This window comes from Zootermopsis nevadensis, unplaced genomic scaffold (assembly GCF_977971745.1).
Source record: "Zootermopsis nevadensis isolate Lab colony 2312 unplaced genomic scaffold, Znev_1.0 Znev_ptg000022l, whole genome shotgun sequence".
Classification (NCBI taxonomy): Eukaryota; Metazoa; Arthropoda; class Insecta; order Blattodea; family Termopsidae; genus Zootermopsis; species Zootermopsis nevadensis.
Genome location: NW_028259154.1, coordinates 20,445,979 through 20,471,210, shown reverse-complemented (window position 1 = coordinate 20,471,210; position 25,232 = coordinate 20,445,979). Strand labels below are relative to the sequence as shown.

At 40.1% G+C, this 25,232-nt stretch overlaps 2 protein-coding genes across 10 annotated transcripts in view; both read right to left on the bottom strand.

Moving 5' to 3' along the window:
* The window catches only part of kug (FAT atypical cadherin kugelei), a 488,225-nt gene that overhangs the window by 166,736 nt on the left and 296,257 nt on the right, over positions 1–25,232 (bottom strand). The gene's annotated exons all lie outside the window — the stretch shown is intronic.
* The window catches only part of LOC110840636 (uncharacterized), a 36,403-nt gene continuing 31,479 nt past the window's right edge, over positions 20,309–25,232 (bottom strand). For 2 of the 3 annotated variants that reach the window (XR_015536522.1, XR_015536523.1), the window contains exons 2-3: positions 24,653–24,770; positions 20,309–22,449 (exon numbers count right to left, since the gene is read on the bottom strand). Coding sequence is in view for 1 of the 3 variants with exons in the window: in XM_087353706.1 (XP_087209832.1) it covers positions 24,368–24,395; positions 24,653–24,770 (146 nt within the window). In the remaining 2 variants the exon portion in view is untranslated. Of the gene's footprint in view, positions 24,396–24,652; positions 24,771–25,232 lie in introns of all 3 variants that reach the window. The other variant, XM_087353706.1, reaches the window with a different exon arrangement.

The following is a 25,232-nucleotide window of genomic DNA, read 5'->3' as shown; positions in this document are numbered from 1 at the left end:
TACCTACATTAAGACGTTATTGTGTGCAAACCCGATCAACGTTTTATGTACTGTTCCTTTCATATAATTCCGCATTATTGTTACTTACTAGTATATTATCTCCACTTAATAGTACCTGCACCTTGTCGTGGTGGTGGGGCTTGAGTACCTCAGTGATCCCAAGAGCTACTGGTAGGGCCTCCCTAGCCAGATTGGTCGAGGGGGAGAGGTCAGACTAAGACGGGTACCCTGGTCCTCCAGGTTGAGGGTTGTCACAAGGCTGACAACCTTGCACCGTAAAAAGGAAGATGTTTCGAAACCTCAACCTCGGACAGACGGACCTAACAGGAAGACCGAATGGAAGAGGAGAATTGAGGAGGCCATGGACCGAATACGGACCGGAGAGCCATACAAGAAGAAGAAGACTAGTATATTATATTAATATTACCTTGAAGTATGAGTATTTTAAGTGGATCCGTCAGCTAGTGAAACCACACACTCTGTACCGCATTACCTTCCGCGTGCTCGTGTGAAGAGTCTGTGAAGCATTGGGAACCGCGGTCAATGGAAGAGGCAAAGCGGGATCTTATGCAGAAGAGCCCACCTACCATGCCGTCTCTTGTGCACGTCCATAATTATCACGGTGGGCGCTTCTCCCAACGTCAACTTCCTGACAGTGATGTGTTCCAAACTTAAATTCACTAAACTGTTCAAACACCTGAACAAGCCTTGTTGTAACAAGCGCCTTCACAATTATGACGACTACAGTTCTGATGGAAACCACTTAGAAGTCGGGTTATTATAACATGAAACACAAGACTGCGTCTGACAATTCAGGTATGAGTTCGCTGCGATTAATATTTTATTAAATTAAAACTTAGTTCTAAAACCACGACAGACCCAATCTGCCATCCCTACTTTCCCTCTGCGTACGGATCCGTGCCCATACATGTTTAAGTACGTAATGTGGATATTTTGAAAGCATCGTGTTTACATGATAATGCAACTGACCCATACAGGAGATAGTAAAACATTTATAAAGCGGTGAGGGATGAAGCAGTTTGAAGATACACAGAGAATACAATGTTAGAGTATACAAAAACTGTACTCAGCTATCGCTGTTTGCTGATTATACATTCTTCACCAAATATTAAGCCTGCTCGAGTGATTAGGTAAAAGAGGATAGGGTGGGTGGAACACGTACCATTAGCAGAGACGAGAAATGTATACGCAGAATTTATTCGGTGAAGGGTGGAAGGGGCGAGATAAGTTGTGAGAAGTACGCATCACATGGAAGAATAACATTAAAATGGGGCTTAACCAGAATTTGAGAACGTGGATTGCATTCATCCGTACTAGAAAAAGTCCAACACGGCATTGAACTTTTGAACTCTATAAAGGACGGAAAATTCTTCACCACCAGAGAGAGAGAAAACTTCTACTTCGAGACAAGTGATGTGCCGAGTCAGAGATGAAGCCGGCAACCCAGGATCAAGTGCATGACGATGTGCTGTTTGTCACGGCTATCACACACCTCGTGGGGCGATGACAGACGAGTACTGAGCAATGGTGGAATGACGATTAGCAGCGGAAACGGAAGATCTAGTAGAAGAACCTCCTTCAGAGGCACTTCGTCGACCACGAATCTCACTGTAAGTCACCGCGAAATGAACCGGGGATGTCGCAGTAAGAATCCAAAGAGCAGTAGCTTCAGCTATGACACATTATTCCGTACCTTTGTTTCCGTAACAGTGTCTCCTATTCCTCCCTAAAACACTAGTTCCTTGCGCATACAGCATTTCAGTATCACTCATACGTAACAGTCGAATAAAGGACGGTCATGGACCACGCTTTGCCCGAAAATGGCAGTGATCTGCTCGCCAACATGGCCGCCAAAGTAGCTCTGAGATCCACCTAGCAGCCAGTCAATGGTAACTGTGAGGGACAATTCCACGGGAGTAAATCGACTAGGATGGTGCCGAGGTTAATAACCCATGGAGAATCACCTCCATTACACGCCTTTATGAACGTGTGGCCACAGATTCGAGTTCGGAAAAAGTTATATAATAACCAAATAATACATTCTCCTGTTATCTATTACCCTTTGCATCGCCATCACATTGTATATTTGGCATTTCCCATGCTACAAACGGGATATATCGTTCTAACAGGTCAGTATTTCTCTTATGTCCTTTCAGGCATAATAAGTGAGAAAAAATCGGTTAATGCCACCTTTTAACATGATTGTATGTAACCATTTGCAGAGTCCTACAGACCTGGTAAATTGGTTGCCATGAAAGTGCATTACTAATGTACGATCCCTTCCTGAAAATACGGGTATTGGAATCGTTCACATTATTTGGTTATGTAATAAAACATAAGTTAGGCATGAATATGACAGGGGTAAAGTGTTTTATCTGACAGAGTACGCAATGTGTTCCTTTGTTTCAGCTCAAATGAACCTATTCGATTTATATTCGCAATTACAATTTATATCACACAATACAATCTAATTTCAATGTGTTCGGTACAAAACCATGTTTACCGAAGCATAAGATCAGCAGATCCATTGTTACCAGCTTCGTCACTAAATCGGAAATGCGAGATAATGTAAATTACAGAATAGCCAATAGGCAAACACTGGTCACAACAGCAAACGCGTCGCTTCTATCTAAAAACTAAGGTTTGCTATCATTTAACACCAATTCGAAACGGAAAAAAACCCCAGATATTTTAAACCCTAACGTCGTGGTTGCGCAATTCCTGCTTCATACCTGGTAAATCCCGGGTTTCATGTAATCATTATTTATAATGATATACCGTCATCCTATTATTTCATCGTACTCGTATGGCAATAGCGGTTACTAGTGGTTGTGCTCACTAATCTTGTTTATATTAAATATTTAGGTCCTTGGGTATTTTCGAATGGTTAGATGTTTTAGTCGTGTTTGCATTAAATACACAGGTCATTCACTTCCGCGTCTTCTCTGACGCCTCAAACAGGAAGATTTTCACCAGTATAACCATTCTGAATCGCTATTATTGTACCGAGCACAATCAAGCAATACGACGAGAGTATTTACCTAAAGCTTCTATAGCAATGTAAGGGATGCTTACGGGTATATGCTCCCGGGTTAGAATCTCCATGCAGAGACTGGCCATACTTTAAGTTCTGTGGGTTTCTTCAGCAACTTCCAAGAACAGCACATCAAACACAGGGCATCGTCTCGTACTTCTACACAGGAATTTTCCCATCGATTCGAGAATAGACCTACAAAGCTTTTGCAGCTGATAAAACATCGTTTAATAAAATTGCGTGATAATGAGTGATTCTATTTCTTCACATCCAGAGAATCTGCGAGTAACAGGTTACTACTTTACGCTAAAAATGACGTCATATATCATTGGGATTTTTATAGTATTCATCTAATTCTCATAGTAGATACCGGAAACTTAACTTAAAATAGGCAAAGATCGCTTCCTTCGTAATATTTCTAGTTCAATATTGATTAATCGTCATGACATTGAAGGTTATACAGTCTGAACTACTGGAAGCGTCATAAAATAGAATAAACAAATAGATCTATAGCTAAAGATATCGTAACCTAAAGCAGCTAAGAATCAACCAGACTTATGTGCTGAGCGTTAATTCTAATGTACCTTTGGAAGCTTAGATTTCAAGCCTGGTTTCAACAGTACACATACCCAATAACAAATTCTACTTTAAATGGGCCTGAATATATTCAAAATGCAGATGCAGCATGTACAATATTTTCGTCGCGACTGTACGAGCAGCATGCTGTTAGGTTCTTAATTATAACTTTAACAGGAAACGTCGAAAGCTTTTGGCGTCGAGAATAGTGGAGCTTTAATGGGAAAGTTTTGTAATCAAAATTCAGATATTAACAGTCTGAAATTCCATGTGACAGACGGAAATATGGTGGTCCAATGAAATGGACTGATAGATAAGACTGGAGAAAGGGGTAAATAAGCACCACGCCACGTACAATTACAAATCTGCCTACGTTTCTAATTAAGTGCTTGGACGGCACTTCACTGTGACTAACTTCGACATGTTATACGTAATCCCAATGAAATATAAGTATGACGTCCAAATGAGGTGCATGATCCTGTATTTCACCCACGCTTCATATAAATAAAATATCTGTGACTCAAGTAGATTCATTTTTCGCTCAAAAACAATTCATACGTATAAAAACACATTAGCAACGCCATCAAACGTAAATGACCAGGGGAGTGACTACTCATTGGCTCATCACCGCAGACTTGACCATTGTAATTAAATAAACCCAGGGACATTACACACATGACAGTTGTTAGTTATGTGTGGGCATCATACACATACATCATAAACGTCGTCGTATTGTGACGGTTGTGGGTGCCACAGGAACTTAGGTAAATTATGAGGTGGTGTCATAACCGAGGTAAACAAAATTCTTCGAAATAGAATAATGCATTTGACAGTCAGTTAACAAAATTAATTCCTATAAAGAAATTACACAAATTTGACTCTTGTTCCCTTCCGCGAGGACAAGTTAGGTTAGGTAACTGTCAAGTTCTTGATTGCAAGTTCCTAAAAGCGTTTTTCTAATAATACTGAGAATTTTATAAAATATATGCTAATACTAAAAACTGGTCTACATGGCACAGTTTGGGAGAGTGTAAACTGGTCCAATATAGAGCTAAGTAGCGGACTCTTAAGAACACGGCAATAAACCATCTGGTTCCATAAAAGACGGGTAATTTCGCGACTAGCTGAACGTCTTTCAACTTCTCAAGGTCTCCGCTGTATGTATTTATTATAAGACTAATTATGAATGTGTGTGGCAAATACAGAAATGCACAGCCGAATTCATATGGCCGGCAATTAGTTACAGACAAACGTTATCCAACACCAACCTAAATGGGTGCATCCTGTCTCGCTGAAGCTCTCAATTATATCTAGTGACTTAAGACAATAGAAAAATCTTCAAAATAACGGATATTGACCTGAGAAGGTTAGTTTAAAGTTGGACAAAACAGTAATTCGTAACAAAATTTTATAGGGTGAGACGTCCAGTCCATTGACAGATTCGCCATATTGAACTGCTCTGACGTCGGAGTCAAACAGATGAGCAGCGCTGAAAAAATAATGTCCGGGCTCAGGAAATAGAACCAAGAAAGCGGTTTCTTCGGGGTATACGAGGGTCGGGGTGAAAATTGCTGACATCTCGCCAATCGAACGCCGGAATTGTGAGGGGCAAGGTGAAGTGAAATGAACTGAAGTAGCTACACTTGCTGGGATGCGGTCCTGAGGGGTGAGGACGAATTACAAAACGGTAATACTCAACTGGACCCGGTTCCGGAAATGAGAAATGAAGGAAATGTTTGCACTTTCAGAACAAGGAACTGGGAAACGGGGTGATAAGAGGTTAAGTGTATCATTTAGGAGTCTGGGCGCACTTTGAAGACGACTGTCTTCTGGGATATTGCGCCGTGAAGTCTGGAAGAAGTTTATTTCTCAGCGTTTCAGAGATACTTCCTGTTCCATCATCAGGATAATACGGGAAGCAAGCAAGCACGAATGGAACGTCGGTAAACGTCATCCAATCTGCACGGCACAACATCCCAGAAGACAGCCATCTTTATACACGCCGCCGTGAAAACTCCAGATCCGACCTGAGTGCACCTAAATTTCTTATAACGCTGATAAATTTATCTTTGCTTATTTAATAGTACTTTATCAACTACCAGCCTCACATTTTGAATTACTGGTTCCATTAATCAAAGTTTTTTGGAACATAACAGAATCCAGTAATACAGTTTTGTGTGAAACAAAAAAACCTGTTTCAGACTGTGCCCAACGCGGGAAAGTGCACACCAAATAAAATAATTAACTTGGATATCTGAGACTAGGCTACGTTCCAGGTGAACGTGGTTCGATTCCCGGCACGTCAAGATATTTTTCTTCGCCACAGCGTCCAGACTGACCGTAGCCAACCATGGGTAACGAATTTGATTCCTCGGAGCTATTTAGTGCAAAAGTTATTAATGACTGAAGCTATGCCTCCATTCTCCATATGTCAGCATGGCGTGGTTCTTAATTAAGCACCAGGGACAGTTGAAATTAAGAACGAAAAGAAAAAAACTGCTTCCAGTACATTAACTCCCAAACAAATCATTTAAATGCAACTCGTTGAATAGAAATCACATGATGAAAAATCTTAACGTTGACTGCCCTACGACGAAGCCGGTTTAAGTATCAGTTAACAACAGACTGTAATAACGTAAGGAACTGCAACGTTCAGATTACACACAACGTGAACACAAATAGTCTGAGCGTTAACAGAAAATAAACGGTAAATAGAACTCAAAACTTATTGCATTGGAAGGAGAACTTCAAAATAATTTGTGGTATGCGGGAGAAGTACACGCCCTTTCAATCTTTCTGCGTTTTAATCTTTTTCGTTTTAGAGAGGAGACGAGAGGATATAGGATTCCGAACTGAATGTTAGCAACCATTCCTTCGAATATAAATGTTCTTAAATATCTAATTTAATTTAGATTTGTTACTATCTTTTTCCAATTACCTTCAGTCTTTATACTACGATTTTCTGTTGCGTTCTGGAGACCAGACATCAACATACAGGACCTACTTACTTGTCTATGAGGTTATTTCTACACCAGAACTCTTACGAAGGACGTAGTACAATTAGTTCGTGAAGCGAACCCAATATGATTATTCAATTACTAGTTCACAGGACAGACACGAAGACCTTATACCCTGCATGTCCTCACGATAATGGTACGATGAAATCGACTATGCACTTCGGTGTGTCTATACGGAACAAAAGAACTGTACTATCCACAACAAAAATGGAGATACATAAAAAAGGATGTTTATGACACCAGAACATACTCGGTGCTAAAAGTAAAATCCAGCTAAATTGAATTTCACCGTCTACACGTTCTCATCTCCCTTCCCTGTTGTGTCTTGTTTTCTATTGGCTTCACGCTAGAATCCTCATCTCGCTCAGACAGAGCGGAATTACTAGAGGAATCCTACCACAGTACCCTTTCCTGGCAGAACAAACATATTTCAAGTTGACCATCACGAAATCTATACCCGGTGAACACAGGATGGGGAGTACAGTGTCGGCCAGATTGATTCATAAAGTTTTATGGTGCAGACACGAAGGCATGAAAACCTTACAAGCGTGTTTCTTCCTCCTAGTTAGTTCCACTTCTTTGAGGTTATTAGTAAACCAAACAACCCTGATACGATTAACTGCGTATTAATATTTTTACAAGAAAAGAAATATAAAATCTGTAACAAATGTTTAATGGAAAAAAAAATTCTCGTAAAACACTGCCCAATTTACTACTCAACGGGAACTTAGCTTCATCCTATTTACCGTATTATACACGAAACCAAATAAATAACAAAACAATACACTGTCATGAAGCCATGTTCTGGTCTGAAACATAAACAATGACAAACATTTGTGTTCCGTAATAGTTGGAGCAATTTACTGACCAGATTCTCAATCTGCTTGCCAAGTACTTTTGCTCCATGGCGTTATTTGGTGCAACGCAGTAGCAAACCTTGCCAATTATGCTAAATACTATACAGGCCAGCGAACATTTTGCACCTGTGGAATAAGATCGTAGGTGTGATTTAGTTTGGGCAAAGATCCTTCAGGTCTGTCGGAAGATGGAACAGATACACGTGAGGGAATCGAATTTATCAGAAAACATTAATACCATTAGAGAACAGCGATATTTTGGGAGCATCAGTTACAGAAAGTTGGCGTAGCAATTCTCAGTGTTGTTTCGCCCCGAGATCTGTCTGTTCTGTGATCGGATCGCTGTGCCACTCACGGGGAGGAAGGTTCAAGCATTGGATGAATGTGAGGATGTGAATTATTGGAAAACCAATGAAGCGTGATGAGAGGCGAGGGGTATGCGGAGGTAAGTCGAAACACGAGGGGAGGAGGCGAATTTTTCCTTTTATTTCTTTCTTTCTCGCCTTTTTTAAGTGTTTCGGAAACAGTTCCAACTACGATACAAGCTTGATCTCATATTTTCTGAATCACATTTTTATCTTTTTATGTAAACCCTGATTATTGACGGGGCAGGGTTCCATTATTACTACAGATGCACATACGTGCAGAGCAAATTTCATACATTATCCTCACTATTCCTAATTACTGGTTTAATCTATTGTGAAGCTCCTCCCACTTTATTACGAAACAATCAGTTAATCACGCGTCTGAGAAAAGTAGCCTCCAACATAACATGTGTGATCTACAATTTAAAATCAAAGCTCAGAGAATAGTATCATCCCAGTAATATAAAAAAATATGTTACAAGCATGAGTGAAGAATTATCTTTTCCAGAGACGTGGATAACACTTTACTACATAATAAACTAGGCATCGCCGTGGTAACAGAAACTTCACACAGCAGCTTGGCCAGTCTTGGTGTAAATATTTATCTCAAAGTTAATTTTCAAAATTAAACAGAAGCAATGTAGCAAAATTTATGTGGAGTACTGACGTAACACAGCGTTTTATTTTATTATGGGTACATGACGTGACTTGAATAACTTAAAGAGGATTTTACAGGTAATGGGATTTCCCTCAAGTATATATGAAGATGTAACATGGATTAATATCGACGCAGACGTTATTAAAATTCAAGAAGTGGCAATGAAATATTTACGAATTGGCAAGAGATGTACTACATGTAGGAATTAAATACGTATTCCGTAAATACAAAAATATAAATGGTTATAACATATTCATGCGAGGGAAAAATAACAGGCTCCAAGAACCTCCACCTCATTAAGCTTGCAAACCAAAATCATAGGCCCCGAACTGACATAGGTAGACTATTTTAAAAACAGAAAGTCTCTGAAGCTGCTCGTATAAACGTTGTATTCTGCGCAGCTTTTTGTAATTCGAGGTGTAAATCGCTTCATCAACTTTCATGTGTCACACCAGCTTCCTCCGCCGGTATCCAAGTTGTTCTGGCCTCTAGTAAATGCCAAGAAATCGGTCCTTTGTATAGGGCGACTTATAACGAAGCAAACAGACTGGTGATAAGAGTCTGAATATATGTTCTGTACTTTTCATATTCTCCAGTGTGCGATGAAGAAAAATAGTATTTCAATTTACTATTAGGTCTTCCCATGCACAACTTTTAGTAAGAATGTTTATTACGTCATGTTACGAATACTGTCTTACAGCCCAGCATCTGTGTAAGAGTTGGCAAACTGGATGAGAGATACTGGTACCAACTAAATAAAGTAGAGGACTGATCTTCTAACCATCTTACTGATAACGCAGTAGGGGGGGGGGGGGAAGGGGCGTTGCGCCTTCAGAAGAATTGCCCGTCTTTATTTGTAGCTGTAAGAAATGAGCTCAACAAGAAGCAAGGATGAAGCAGCGAAACAGAATTTAAGACGTGACAAGAAAAGTAGTCACAAAAGAAGAAGAAAGATAAGGGATTTGCACTTTATTCCCGCCGCCACTCGAAGCAAAGTACGAAATGATTGGCTCCTTCCATCCCCCTGCCACGGCTTATAACTACACAAACGTTAGGTGAATTACATTCATGTACAAAAATGGAAATGAAAGGAAAGTCGACTTCTGTATTTCAAATGCGACTACATATTAAGACAGCCAACAGAGTTTCATTTCATAACAAATACGTAACAAGAAGTATGAAAATACAGTCCCTTCATTTTTATTTGCGTTCTTAAAGAAACAACTTGGCTATTTCAAAATGACAAAACTACAACAGTTTTCTCTTAGTATAGCGTTAAGGCCATAAAACCTCTACACAATTTCACAGATCTTCAGTTAAGATTTTAACAATAAGCCACAGTATACTGAAATCGTTGCAGCCTTATATCTGCCAAAGTCAGCAACTTAAGTATGTGAGAAACTTAAAACAAAATACATTTTAAAATGGTTTTGACATCTGTCATTATAATACCCTTGTTGACAGAGCTTAAGTAGGTATTGAAATTTATTATTTTGTACTATTTCTTTATTGACAGAAGGCACTTTCATGGTTTATGAAGGACTGCATGTAAAAACAACTTGTAATCGTATGTTTAACATTCTGAGAATCCAAGCAACTCAGCCAAGGACAAGGTGTTGTGCTCGGTAGAGCAGTTGCCACGCTGCGATCTGTTGAGACTCATCCCCTCGCTTGGATTTTTGCTACTACCACCAAGATCTGCACCGGCGGCGGCTCCAGGCGGGCTCGCGCCCTGACCCTTCTTGTGAAGAACTAAATCAGATTGTTGCTAGTTCAAGGTATTCCCATAAGCATCATTATCTCACAAGACATCGGTCATTCAAACCGCGGTATTTTTCAGGGACGTAACCACCGCGGATTGGCGTGAAGGGACTGCTGTATCCAACTCCCATTTACGGCTAGTTCACCCACGATTTCCCGTTACAAGCTTCGTGATCAAAACTATATAACCATTTCTCAATTGTCCCGATACTTGCAACATATTTCGGAACCCCACTCTTTTAGACTGAGTACAAATCGTGTAGCCCCTCATTATGTGTTGTTGTCTAGTATTTCTTACGTCTAGTCGCAAAAGTAATGTATTTGTCCTGACCCCAAACCTCTCTTTATTTGGTACTCAAAGTACAAACCGCAAAGATGTCAAATTGAGGAAGCGTTAGATACGTAGCACCTCTAATAACAGTCGTGGTATCAAGGAGTGACAATTTTCCTGCGAAACCTGAGTACTCAAAGTTGTGTCCTTACGAGAAAGATGATAAATGGGCAAAGTGAACTGCCCGCTAGGAGTCCCGTCAACGCTTGACAGAATTCACTCAACTCATGACATGAATCCGGGCCGTAATTACTTAAGTTCCTATGATAGACGTTTCGGAGACCGAATAAGTATAGGACCTACAAGTATTTTGATAAAATAAAACATAATTATTTATTCCTCTATATGAAAGTTAAATAATATTACGACTTTGTTACATATTTTCCTTTCGTGACGAACCTATTAGTAATATCTCCAAAATACTGAATACGCCATTGGCAGATTGTTGTAAATTAACTTTAAAGCACGTGATCAATCTTCAAATAAAACCAATACATGTAAAACGAAGTGTAAAAAGAGGGGATATTTTGTTTCATCAAGCATAGAGGATTTAGGGGGATTGCATTTTCATCGGAATACTACTAGTTTCCAGGATGTATAATTACTGTTTCACATTGCTGTATATGGATGAGCTTATTCGTCTCCTCGGAATTACTGCCTTTTGTATTACGAAACGAACTCGCTCGCTGCCCTCCTTCTAATCGACGCCTGGAATTACACAGAATTCCAGTTACTCCTGCAAAACAATGATGAATGTGGAAGGTAAGCTATGGAAAGGGAAATTTCTACACTTCGAAATAACTGAACAAGTGAAGAAAGTGAAGGCTCCAATAACATGGCATTTTGATTCCCTTGCTATGTAAAGAGTGCTTAATAAGCTGACAGTCGCTCAGCTGGAAAAAAAATCCTCGCTTTTTATGAAGTCCCAGGAGTCATTACTGTGTTGATAACATTCCTATAATGTACCTTATTGTGAGCTAGATAAATCCAATCCACATAACCGCCAAACTTTGTTCCTATCTCTGGGATAATTAAATAAAATAAGATGAGTTGGAGATGTAGAACGCAGGACAGAGCCAAGATATATTTATTTGTTCTTATTTAGAAAACTTCTCAAAAAAATATCACTAGACAGACGTGTAGACAGATAGGCGGAATCGAGAAATTTCTCTAGGACAACATTATACCGAGCTAGCATGAAAAGGGTATCTGTATTAATAATTTCTTTGAAAGCACTCATTATCAATCTTTGCTGGCGTAATAAAATGTACGTGACTTGCTTCACGTAAACGTCAGCTATCAAAGATAAAATAATTAGGAGACTAAGCCAACCGCAGTAATACACTTAACGTAATGAAATTGCGCCTCAAACAAGTAATTCTGCCAGGCCAATGGCTTCCTCAAACAGTTTCAATTTCTAGACGATGCCGGGCCCTTTGGGATTACGAGCATTCCCTGATCCAACAGCATGGTGCAATCAGTGGCCCTTTGCAAATGTTGGCAATAGTCACTTTGACAGCTGCTGCAATACAATGGGAGTCTGTAACCCACACAAATGCTACTGTGCTCAATAAAGATCTTGCATGATACAGACAAGGGAATTACTCTACATAATAGAGAATAGCATTACCCCAGTCACGGCAAACTCATTTAAATCTTAAAGCACGGGTACAGTTTCTACAATGAACTCAATGTAAGATAGTTGCAGGCAGCTAACGACAAAGATTGTCTCTTTCCTCATCCCCCATGAGGTTAATGTGGGTAGCGAGGATGGAGAAGGCACTGCTTCTCAGCTTCTAACACTTGATACTAAAAACATTCCAGCCGGTTGTATAGAAATACATACCTACTACTCACAAGATGCAAGAAAGTTTCCAGAATAAGTTATAGAATAAAACACTTTCAATATGCCCACCGCAGAAATAAAGTGACAACTCGGTATAACAAACCAATAAACATAAACAGACTCGACAGAACTGTCATTGGAGAGAAATGAAGTGGCCTGTACGAAGGAAAGCGGGTGGCACAAGTAGGTGCCCAGAAGTGTCCAAAACAGCAGCCATAGTTCGCGTCGATCACTTTAAAAGCATAAGAGGTCTTAAAAGATAGCTACGAGGTGCGATCGGAAAATATCAAGACTGTGTCAATAGAGGGCGAAACGGATGTAGTACGAGCTTCTGCCGCTACGAAGTGCGGCCTACATTCATAGTGAATCAGTGTGCCAGCCGGCATCATCGAATTAGCATTTGTTTCTTAGTTACGGGCGTTTTGGTAGTGCATTACACCGACCCTCCTGCGATTTCGGAATTGCGGATTTTCATGAACAAAGAGTGTGCATCAAATTTTGCCAAAGACTCGCCAAAACGGCTACGGAAACCTATGAAATGCTAAAGCAAGCATTTGGGGAGTCCGCAATGGGTCGTGCACAAACGTTTGTGTGGCATTCACGTTTTAAAAATGGCCGAACCTCTGTCGATGATGACGAGCGTTCTGGACGACCATCTTCGAGCACAACGCCCGAAAATGTTACGAAGATTCGGCAGGCCATTCACGACGATCGACGTCGTACCATCAACGACTTGTGCGACATTGTTGGGATAGGCTATGGGACCTGTCAGCTGATTCTAAAGGAAGAACTCCACATGCGACGCATCGCAGCCAAGTTTGTGCCAAGGCTCCTGTCTGAGGACCAGAAGCAGAATCGACTTCTCGTTTGTGAGGAGCTCAAAGATCTTGCCGGATCGCCGGATTTAGCTCCGTGTGACTTCTTCCTCTTCCCAAAGATGAAAATTCAGCTAAAGGGAAGGATATTTGAGACGATAGAAGAGATTCAGGCAGAATCGCAGATGGTGCTTGACAGGCTGACAAAGAAAGATTTCCAGGGATGCTTCCAGGCTTGGCAGCGGCGCTGGGATCGTTGTGTTCACTCCCAGGGGAACTACTTCGAGGGTGATGGATGAATTTAATACCTGAGATAAATGTACGGGTTTTTATACGCGCAGTCTTGAAACTTTCCGATCGCACCTCGTATGAAGGTGGAATAGACTTAAACCAACCCCGCTGACGACAGAATACAAAGAAAACTTTCCTTGTCAGATATATCGCGTTCCGTTGTGCATAAATAATAAGACTTACTGCTATAAGCTCTTCCCTCAGGAGTGTAAAACACATCAAATATAATACCGTTTCTCCACAACCTGAAACAACCAATGTTGTCACATCCACTTTAAGAGAATTACACGCGACATCGATACTTGATTCCGGAAAAGAATCGGGTATGGACCCAACAATAAGTCGCATGTGTTCCTTCTTCATTACCTTTCTCCACCAAATATTTAGAATACAGTGTGTCCGCATACACACATTCTTCCATATTGTGGTTATTGATGTCATAAATCCAATATGTCCGGTTAAACACGGCTTCGATGGAGGTAAACTCCTTTCAGCCTTAGGCAGTTACACACTTTAAACAGCTGTTCGGTAATAACTTTGAATACACTAATTACTGCATTTTAAGCGAGTTCCCAGTACTCCAGTTTGTTACAGCAGACTGTACTATAATATTTAAAGTTAAAGCAATATAAGTGGCAGTAAGAATCGTGTGTATAGAGATTTGCCCTTTAAAAACTAAAAGGGATGTTTTATGGAATCTGTTGGGAAAACTCGAACATGGGGATTCCCATTTAAAAATACTTCCAATGTCGAAATTAGTGGAACACGGTGACCTAAACACTACTAAAGTATCATCAACGAAATGTTACAAGATTTTAAAATTTCTTGACTCCTGAGCGACTATCAGCACTCTCTTCCATTGAGTTACTAATTGTGACGATGGCAGCAAACTTTAAAGAAATAAATTTCCCTTTGCTTCCAACGGCTTTTCACGTGAGTAACTAACACTATTTTTTTACCAACTGTGTAAACAGAAAAATAAACATCAACTAAAGCGAATGAGAAAGTAACAGACGGACCTACACTGAGATAGCCCTTAAAACATTTGTTTCACATTTCGACGATAGACGTATAGCCTACTGTAGTGGGTAGTTACGTTGTATTTATTTCTATTAAGGGTAGTTTTCAACTTATCTCATCTCTTAAAGTCGTAAAAGTACAAGAATTGGCAGAAAAATACAACAAAGACACAACTAAAATACGAAGTTAAAAGATACAAAGTGGTGTAAAGGGTTAAACGACGGGGAGACACTTCGCACCCTGTCCCGTCGGTTCCACTCAGTTGTCGCACTATTTCCGTTGTCCAACACAGAACACAGAGCGTCAGTATTTCACGTGTGTCTAAAATATCTTTCTCGGCATCTTGCTGTCAAACGCACTCAAGATACATTTTCCCAGAACATTTCAGATCCTTACGAAATAAGTTGCTTTCGAATGCCGCGTGACTTTTCAGTATTTCGGTTCAAAGTTGTTGAGCTGTGCTAGATCATGTGTCTAGGAGGATTTTATTTCTTTCAAAAATAGCTTTAAACCTAAGGGACTGTGTTGAAGATCAATTTCATAAACAACTAAAATGACTAGATTAAGTGTTAATTTGGAACAAAATATGTTGCTGTGGATTATACATATTTCTTATTCAAAGCGGCAGCCTTTTCCGTGAAGTAAAGAAGGCAGAACCAAGAATTACATTCTGGCGAGGTTTCAAGAACAAACTTGCTTAACAATCTTGTTCCAACATCTTACAAACTGAGAGGATAGATTTGGAACTACACACACAATAATGTCTTGTAAAAGGGTGTGGCTTTACTCCATTCATAAAAGCATACAAAAAAAATAAATTAAAACTAATGGCGAGGAAGCAGATACCGTATCTACAAAGTATAACAGTTGGTTTCGCGAGCCCAGAAACAACGCTGGTCCATATGGAACGATCCATACGGAAACAACGCGATAATCATTCGTGATGGAAGAATATCTGACAGCAATAACGGATAAGAGGACCTTTCAATATGACAGCTAAAAGAGCCTCAAACCCATGGGTTCCAGAATCTCTTACCGAGCGTAAAAAAAAAACAGACCTATGGTGCCACCTACATGTGATTTTGAAATAACAGACGTATCTTAATGAAAATTGGACCGAAGACAATTCCGCTTGTGGCAAACACGGATTTGAGGTTTCTACGGCGGTGAAGCCATCGATCGAGGTCTTCCGGGCCGAAATGTCGTCTAGTGTTTGATTAACAACGTTACGCGTGAACGATCTACCTGATGATGCAAGTGGTACGTTCATAAACCACCATACAGGTGTCCAACCAGTGCCACGACCATGAAAACCTGACTCTGGCAGTGCATCTTAGGAAAAATGTGTATGATAATGATAATGTCAATCACAAATGTTAAAAGAGAGAGACCTTTAAGCAATGTCGAAGAAATTAAGAGTAGAATTGTGAACAGAAAAATAAATATTGGCTTTACTACAACGAATTTACAGCTTCTATTATTGTCACAACAAAGGCCTGGATTAAAAAAAATTCACGTAATAGTAGGTATCATAAATTCTTACGAGAACTTACGGGAAGGGTAATACGTTGTTACTTGCAAGAATGAATTTCCGATACACAGATTTAAAATAATAAGTCAGTATAATTCGAAATCCATGTTCAGTTCTATAACAACCTACGCCCACTTTCTTTTGCTTAGGGTGTACGAATAAGACATAGTCACTTAAAATTACCACTGTACACTCTACAAGTTACATCATTCTGCGTACTCGTGATTATACACATACGAAGACTCTGTTATTTGTATATATTTATTACCTAAGATAGCTGTGTCAGTAGACTGACCATCTACTAGCTAAAGCATGCCTTGCCTAGCTAGGGTGACCTCAGGGGTCACGGCGGGTCTTTCTCCTGGAGTAAAGCGGCGACAGAACGAAGCTAATCGCTCATATCCACCTAACGCCGCCTCATAAAATGATTTGGCGCTTTGCCTCGAAGCTCCCTATATGCCTCTAATAGTTTGAGACACAAGGCACTTTTTACGTTTGCCCTATTCGTTATTTATTTGCTAGTGTATTATCTAGAATTATAGCTAACGATACATGCCAATTTAATTCAAGAAGTACAACAAATACATTGGCGTATATCCAGCCCTGAAAACAAGCCGGTCAAATACATTAGTTCTGATTCACTTGACATGAATAATTAAGAGAAAACAGGTCATTGTTTTTTTTTTGTCAGGTTGAAACGAAATCCACGTGAATTACGAAATATTCGTATTCTCAAGATGTGATTACTTCCGAGACTGAAATGAAACTGACGGGATGATACGGGGGTTTTCCCCCTTTTATTTAATGCTGCAACCCGGCTTGAGCATTCTCTTAGTCTAATCTTTGAGATTATCTTAAGTCTGCCAGTTCCTTTCGATGGAGCATATCTACCTTCAGAGGATAAGAAATAAAGGCGAGTAGACTTCCATGTAGTGGGCGCGGTTTTATCCATCCTCGCCCTGCATTACTTTACTACAGACATACGGATGTCCTCTTGGATAGTAGAGGCCTGTTTACACTTAGGAATACAAATTTGAATAAAATAAAATAAAATAAATTAAATAAAGTAAATGTACTGATGTGAAATGGCATTTAACGGGAAATTTCACACAGACCTTTCATTAAAACTCGGCGAAAACGCAGAAAATTTCAAGGGTATGTCAGTTATTTCGATATTGAAAGCAAATTTTTAACAACCAACATTGAGACTGAATCTAACTTTTGAATACCCAACACTTTCCCTCACAATAATTAAAACGAAAGTACTGATGATCTATGTAAAACCGTGACCATAAATTCCACTGCCAAAAGATAGAAATTATAACCTGTAATTATCACAAATTATTCAAACATTCAAACAAAAACTGAAACAATATTGGCGTTTAAAAATTCGAAAAAGTTTTATGATTAGTTTAAAATAACAACAGCCAGGCCGATAAATGAAGCGGTGTGGTCCTGATTTTGGAGTCGTAAAATAAAAAATGTTCGCTTAATACAGATAATATCCAACGAAGATCCATATTCCTAGACAATACACATTCTCTAATCTGAAGGGAAAATGAGCATGTTTTGGAAAAACGCCAATGTAAATTGATTTTGTCTACAATATTTTATGACATCATCCGCCGTCGACCCTGAAGTCACCATATGGTCACCTGTAACGGGACTTTTCTCCTCATAACATCAAGGTTACATGTAGAAGTAAATGAGAATGGTGATTAAAGGCACAACTGACATTTAAGCATCTGGATTCTGAACCCACTAAACGACCATCATGAAGGGACAAGTAGCCACGAAGGTAAAGTACTTATAACTTCCTTCAGTGGCTACAACACGCATGTAATAAAACGAATCCTACATCCATGTGGGGTCCGCTGTGGCCGCGCGGTCTGAGGCGTGGGCCTTGTGCCGCTGGGACCGTGGGTTCGAATCCCACTCAAGCCATGGATGTTTTTCTGTGTTGTGCTGTCCTGTGTACAGGTAGAGGCCTTGCGACGGGCCGATCCCTCGTCCAAGGAGTCCTACCGAATGTCTACAGATGAAGCCAACGAAAAGTTGGGACCCGCAATGCTCGGACACTTGAAGAACGGGTCGTTCCCAGTATCCCCAGTACATCCATGTATCGTCAACAGACACACTCATTTAACTAACTAACCAACAAACTACGTTGCTCCTGACTCTAAGAGCAAATAAGATTGTTTATACCCTCATCTTAATCTTCCTTCTTCAGTATTTGCCACGTTTTCTTAAGAAAACCTTTTTTATTTACCAACTCTTATTTTTCTATACACATCCTTAAAAAATGTCCGTCTTTTAATCATTTCAATGTCATCATGCCGCGATCAACAAGTATAAGAAATTTCACGGCTTTCAGAAGTTGGATAAACGAACTGAAAAGTCCTGTGGCATATTTCGGTATGCTCCCTAACTTAATGCAGAACTATGTGCCTTAATAGCAATAAAATCCTGGAAAAGTCAAAGGAACATTCTTTTTTAAGTTCCAGCAGTTTTCAAACAATATTTCCGCTCCACTAGTCAGGATTCCAGACTTGTCCAATATCCTTTCACTCCACATGCACGAAAAAAAGAGAAAAAATAAACACTTTGAAGGTATAAGAGGAAACGTTGGAGGATATGAGTCTTCAGTCATTGTTCCGCGAAAAATCTGTTTCCGCAGTCTGGCAGGGTGTCAGTTGTGAGCACAAGAACATTACGCCACAACGCACTGCGTGTGAATCCCACTCGATTCACACTCCTTTGTGAGAGGTTTCCATACAAAAACCTATTTAAAATAACACCGAAGCGACTTTGGATTTGCAAACTCCCAGACACCTCGTGCAGCACAGCTTGCGAGACGCTCGATAGCACACACGACGCAAAAAAAGATCAGTAGCTTTCATAATATCCTACGTAATTTAGGATAACTGGATACGATAAATGGGGTTACGTTATATGTTACATTATATCACTGTGATAGTCAACTATCCCACCAAAAAACCTAAAAAAATCGTATACTGAAATACATTCTATGATCAAAGACAAATCCTCTGTTATATGACAATCTTCTAATTTTGTTAAATGAAAGTAACTAAGTTCTTCAAGTAACTCTAACTAACTAACTCCCTGGTAGAAGGAACCCCAACTCGAGAAATTACACGCCTTTTATGAAACCCGTCACTGGTCCCTGAACCTGATAAATCCAGTCAAAATTTCTCTAACATAAGTTTAAATATTATTCCCCCAACCCTGCCCATGGCTATCGAATGGTTTCAGCGCTTAAGGTACTATAATGCACTGGCGAATAGTATAAGTTCTACAATTGTGCCATTTTCTCCAGCCTCCTGTTACTTCGTCCTCAGCTCTGAATTTCTCGTCAAGGTCCTGTGTTCGAAAGCAGACCTGCCACCGAAGTACAGACGCAACTTTTTTTTACTCAGAAGTTCTTATTTTTTAAAGTAAATTTTAACGCATTAAACATACTAACGGTGAACTTCCATTCCGGCCAAGAGCGCTGTAATAATGTTATTCGTTCTGAGCACAGCTTAAGATCCCGTTACCAGGACCACGTCAGCTGGTCCGCTTTGTGCACAGCAATATAAAAAATAATCCGCGTGACAGTCTCTTGTGCACGCAATTGCGAAATCAGTGAGGACCCTCTGGGAGGAAAACGTTCCATGACTCTCCGCCACAATCTCATTAAAGCACCCCCCCCCCCAACTTAAGCTAATATTTCAGCTTACCTGCTTCCACTATAATAAAAGTACAGATGTACTTTACGGTTTGTCTGCAGCTGCCTTGCAAAATGGATTAGAACACAGAGAGTAAATGTAAAATTACGGTCAAGTTAGAAAAAGTAAGGCATAAAAAATCCAGCGTATGCACCAAAATTTTATTTTTAACATTCATAATATGGCTGACCAAAATAGCGTATAAATCACAAAAACTACTATGCTATTAATTACCTTCGTGACCAAACTTAGGAACTATCAGCTTCGCAATATAATGTTCCATGCATCTATTTTTCATTCAGAACAGGTCACAGAATTTTGATACACCTGACAAAGTTTCATCAGTAAATTTGGTGATGATAGTCATGGCTAATGGAATAACGTGGTATTGCGGTTTCTAGTATCATTTCCATTTGTCCAGCTGCCACCCCTTTCCCTTCCAGCCCCCTACCCCAAAACCAATCCTAACATTCACTCAAAGCGGATAGAAGAGAACACAATTCGTATGATATTTGGTTTAGTGTCACAGATGTTGAATAATAATAGTACTGGATGTATCCATATCTCAGGCTAAATATTTTTATGACAACTGCGCATTCGGGACGCTATAAGAGCCGCTGAGTGGCTCTCGTTCGCTTAATCCGATCCTTCTGCCGCGCTGATATTTTAATTAATATAAACCACGCAGCCCAAAATTGAGAGCTGTTCTTTACAGAAGCGGGTGGATTGAGATTACAGCTGGGGCAGGAGAGATGGAGGACAGGGTTATGGGGCGAGAATGGTAGTCCTGCTGGGGGCAGATACCGACCGAAGTACAGCAGACCCGTATCTAAGTTACTTGCGATTTAGTGTAGTTTCAATGGGCGTTATTTGCATGAGGCGGTGAATTAAGATAATGCCAGCCAGCCGAATTATCGGCAGACTCGATGGCAGGAGTCAAAACTTTAAGTGAGAAAGCTGCAAGAAATATGAGCAGAAAATGAGATTTCAAAACTCAATTGACAAACAATGGTCAGAATGTGGTGCCTTTGGGTGATGTTTAAATTGACCACATCCGGCCACCTTAAGAATCTGCAGCATTTCCCTTCATGACTCAAATTCAACACTTATTAAACAGTGGGATACTTGGGGCCGCATACCGAGTATAATTTGAGAATTGGTTAGAGACGTATAGGGTGTCGCAGACGGCTTCGAGGTTGTCATGCCAACCACAAAAACGCATATGGAACACAATTTTCATAGGATACAGGGTGTTGGCCTCCGGGGCCGAGATAGCGAAAGCAAAACCTTTTGTGCTGTCACGGTATAAAATTGGTCTTATAACATGCAGGCTTTTTTTCTGTCCATTTCTTGTTGAACATTAGAACGTATTTCGTTTTCAATTATCAGGGTAACTAGAGACAACTCTTCCGGTTAACACTCATCGTCCATGATTGCTGTTTTGTGAGATGAAATTCAAAGCCAGAATTACAAAACGAATTGCTAGTTAGCAGGACGTCATCATCCCACTCCAGTGTCGAGGCATTAAGCGATTGGAAATCACTTCAATAAAAATACAGCCACACAGCCAAGCTCAAATTGTGCGTAAAAGCATTGCTTTTAGCTCCATAAGATGGTTTCGGAGGACTACTGGTACCACGCAGCATTACAATCCAGAAGACAAAAATCGACTAATAAAATTCCTCATTATGCTGTTTTCTCCATCCCGGCCTAACTTCCTTCCTGCCTCCATCTTAAAACCTGGAAGTTAAAACGTATCCATCTTCAGCCCTGAAAACGGAGACGGTATGTTTCTCCAAAACGTTGGTGTTTACCTACAATTTCACACGACGTCAGAATCACGATGTTTACTGAATCGGAGGCTTACACATCGGTGCATAACAGTTTTATGTTCCTTCTTGCATTGCAACATCAGAAATTCCACGCATGGGCAGTCACGAGTCCCTTCCGAATTGTGGACGTAGCTGCAACCCGCAAAGCAGAAGGTACTGGGTGCAAATGAATAATGGAAACTTGCCCCTACTTTACCCCATTATCCCTCCCTCACAGCTCGACTAGCCGCGTGAACCCATTTCAATTCCAGACTGATTAACGTTTCACAACACAGAATGCCGGAGGATCAGGCAAGCACGGGAACAGCAACGAACAGTTGGTGGGGGTTGTAGGGGTTTCGTCTAACTAATTAGCACGAACCTCAGCCACAGCAGCATAGGGAGGGTGGGAGGGGACTGGAGGTAGGGACAATTTACTGTGTTGCATCGCCTCAGTTAATTGATCGCACACATACAGTTCTTAAAACATTTTCGTTAAACTTCTGACGTGTCTTCTTAACGGTTGTCTCCACACTGTACCGAAACTGGAAAACACCGTCACGATGATTATCACAACGGGGAATTGTTAGATCCTCCCCTCATTTTAGATCGTACTGCATTGGCCGTGACAGATTTGCGTCGCGTATACTAAACTACACTCACATCAAAGTTCTTATAATAAGGGTCATGCGGGTTGCCTAGTTCCCAGGGAAACGAGATACGCAGTCAGACGTAGATGGGCCCTTAACGGTGTTCGCTCGACCTTTCAGGCAATGGGCTGCTGAATCTGCAGTCAAAACAACGTAAGAGGTGTGATGGGTAACGTCCTGCAAATTATGGTTGTAGGTTAATGGAACGTAACAACTTAAATGTTAAGATATACACGTGAGTAATTTTTTCATCACTTATAATAAATCATCTTCCATAGAAACCAGATATCTAGTTTCACGTCCACATAGAACAAAGGGCTAAAATGCTCGTTATGGCTACTGCTCCACATATTCATAACAAATGGATTGATTTCTCTATTTTTTCCTTTAAACTTGACGTCATCAAGTAACGTTCCATTTTGACACCACCCAGTGAGTGTTACGCATTCTACATCTTAAAATTTACATTGTTTACACTGTCCATTACAACTCCATCCATTTTAATTAACCTGTATCACCTTATAAGGATATTAAGTAATGGCATCGATTCCGATTTGCTGAGAAAAAGATTTAAAATACAGCACAAACTGAGCTTTACTAAAACAAACTATTATTTCATGAAAGGGGGTCCGGAAAGTGAAGACGGCAACTTTCTGTTTCTAAAAATTTTCCCCTCGGGAATCGTTCTACCACAGAACTCTTTTAAGAAGAGCTTTCATTTTTAGCAAATGGGACGAGACATGCACAGAGGGCGGTGGCTGGTATTAAAGTTGGGAGTGATGTAAAGTGGAGGGAAAGAAAATATGTTTTAATCCTCCCATAACAGGCCGACAGAAAGCAAGCAGTCTGCCACATCAGAGGAGCATCTGGAGGAAGGGCTATTTCTTTATAAACAATTGGCTGCAGTGAAACCTCTCAGAAACAGAACTTCGATTAAACAAAAAGTCTTTATAAGAAAATATAAAATAGTTTTTTTCATATACTGACAAAAGTTTCAGACAAAACGAACTACTTCCATTATTATGGAGCCCCGAAGAAGTTCCTCGTTATTTAACATTATACTTCAGAAACTTACTGTGGTACCCTTCTTAGCAATGTGCACTTATTATCTTTCGAAACAAGTAGCCATTGTTTAAATTACCATCCCGCAAAAGACAACGTAAATGTATCGCTGGCTCCTGACACAGAAATAAATAAGCATGATTTTATTTGGAGAAAAATAATGAAATAAATTAGTCCTTCGTTTCTTTTTATCACCTGTCCTTTTCGTTTCCTTTCCTACTTTTTTATCATTCCCCTCTCTAAGTTCTTATATTCTTCCCTCTCGATCTCGCTTTATAATCAACAAATTTATATTTTGTTATGCAGATCCTTCTATCACGAAGCGACTACGTATTTGAATGACAAAATTAATGTCGAAACTAAAAACAACTGAAAATCATCAATGATATTTTCGAAACTTGTCATCTAATACCAAATCATTTTACCTCAGCAGTTTGAACAGCTTTGTCAATTAACCAGGCAATCGATTGCGACAACACATCGCGCACACAACGAATAAGCGGTCCGGGGTTTTCCTCTCTTGCTTTTTGCTGCAGTAAGGGCAGTTCGTGTGGCCAGGGATTTTTCTTCAATTGAAGTTTTCAACTTTTAAAGCTCACTCTCGCCGACTATATAACTTCAAAGCAAGACTATTGCGTCCTTATTTCCTCAATTTTCTTTATCCCCTTCAGGTTGCATTTACACCAGTATTGCCGAACTCTTGCAAGTTACTGAAACGAGCAAATGTGATTCTTTCCTTTGTTTCGCTTTCTTTTACTTTTTCATTCGTTTCTTTTCCTCTCTCTGTTCACTTTCCCTTTACTTCAAACTGCAAAAGCTGTGACGGAAATTCCCAGTAGAGACATTACGAACGAAGCCTCTGGATTGTAGCGTCTCTTTGAGTGGTAAAGGTAATTCATTGTTTGTGTTTGCGTTTGACGCCGTTTTTGGATGCCTCCTCTTTAGCAGTTCTTCCCTTCTGACGACGTTCATAATGGCCTCTTGCCCGCCCTCTCATTGAAGTAAACCATCTCTTGAGCGACTGTGAAGGGCATACTTGAGTAGAGGTCAGACAAGTGGCATGTAAGTGGTGCAGAAACTACTGTAGTATTCTAAGAGGAAGGCGGGTGAGTGACAGTTTGTCACGTACAGTGGAAGAACTATAGTGTTACAATTTTATCAAGATTACCCGCTTCAATCTAACTGTCCGTGTTACTTTAAGGAATGTGATATCCGCAAAAAAAAATTAGACTTCAAAATAACTATACATGACACCCAATAAAACAACTCGTTACTTACCATGAAGGTGCGTTAACCTCTTTCCATCTGTTCGCTACGTATGAAGGTTTATCGCTAGTGCGCTCATAATGATGAAGCTTGCAAGCTAATTCCAAACCTCTTAAGCTCTGGATCTTACCTGAAATAGAACGAAAACAAAGCTCTTATTGGTAACTGGTGTTACAAACACCACATATATTAAGATGTGTATCAGTAACAAGTGTGGGAAAGATCAGAGACCTACATGAGAAGATAATATTAAAACGCATCTTGGAGAAAAGTGTGTGAGGATGCAGACTGGATTCAATCTCCCTCGGAATTCCGTGAACATGTTAAATAGCACCGTAGTATCACAAAAGCAGGAAATTCCTTAACCAGCGGAATAGAGAATCAAACAAAGGAATCTAATAAAAAGTGACTGAGGTTACAAGGTAAAAAATATATTATAAAACTCCTCGTTATGCAATGTTAAAATTCCCGCATTACTTCGCTTCTAGTACTTTCGAGTCAAAAGGAATAATCATCGTACCCTACTGCAACGACGAATGAAGCCGGCGGCGAAGAGGATGGCCAACAGCGGAGGAAATAATGCGCCATGACG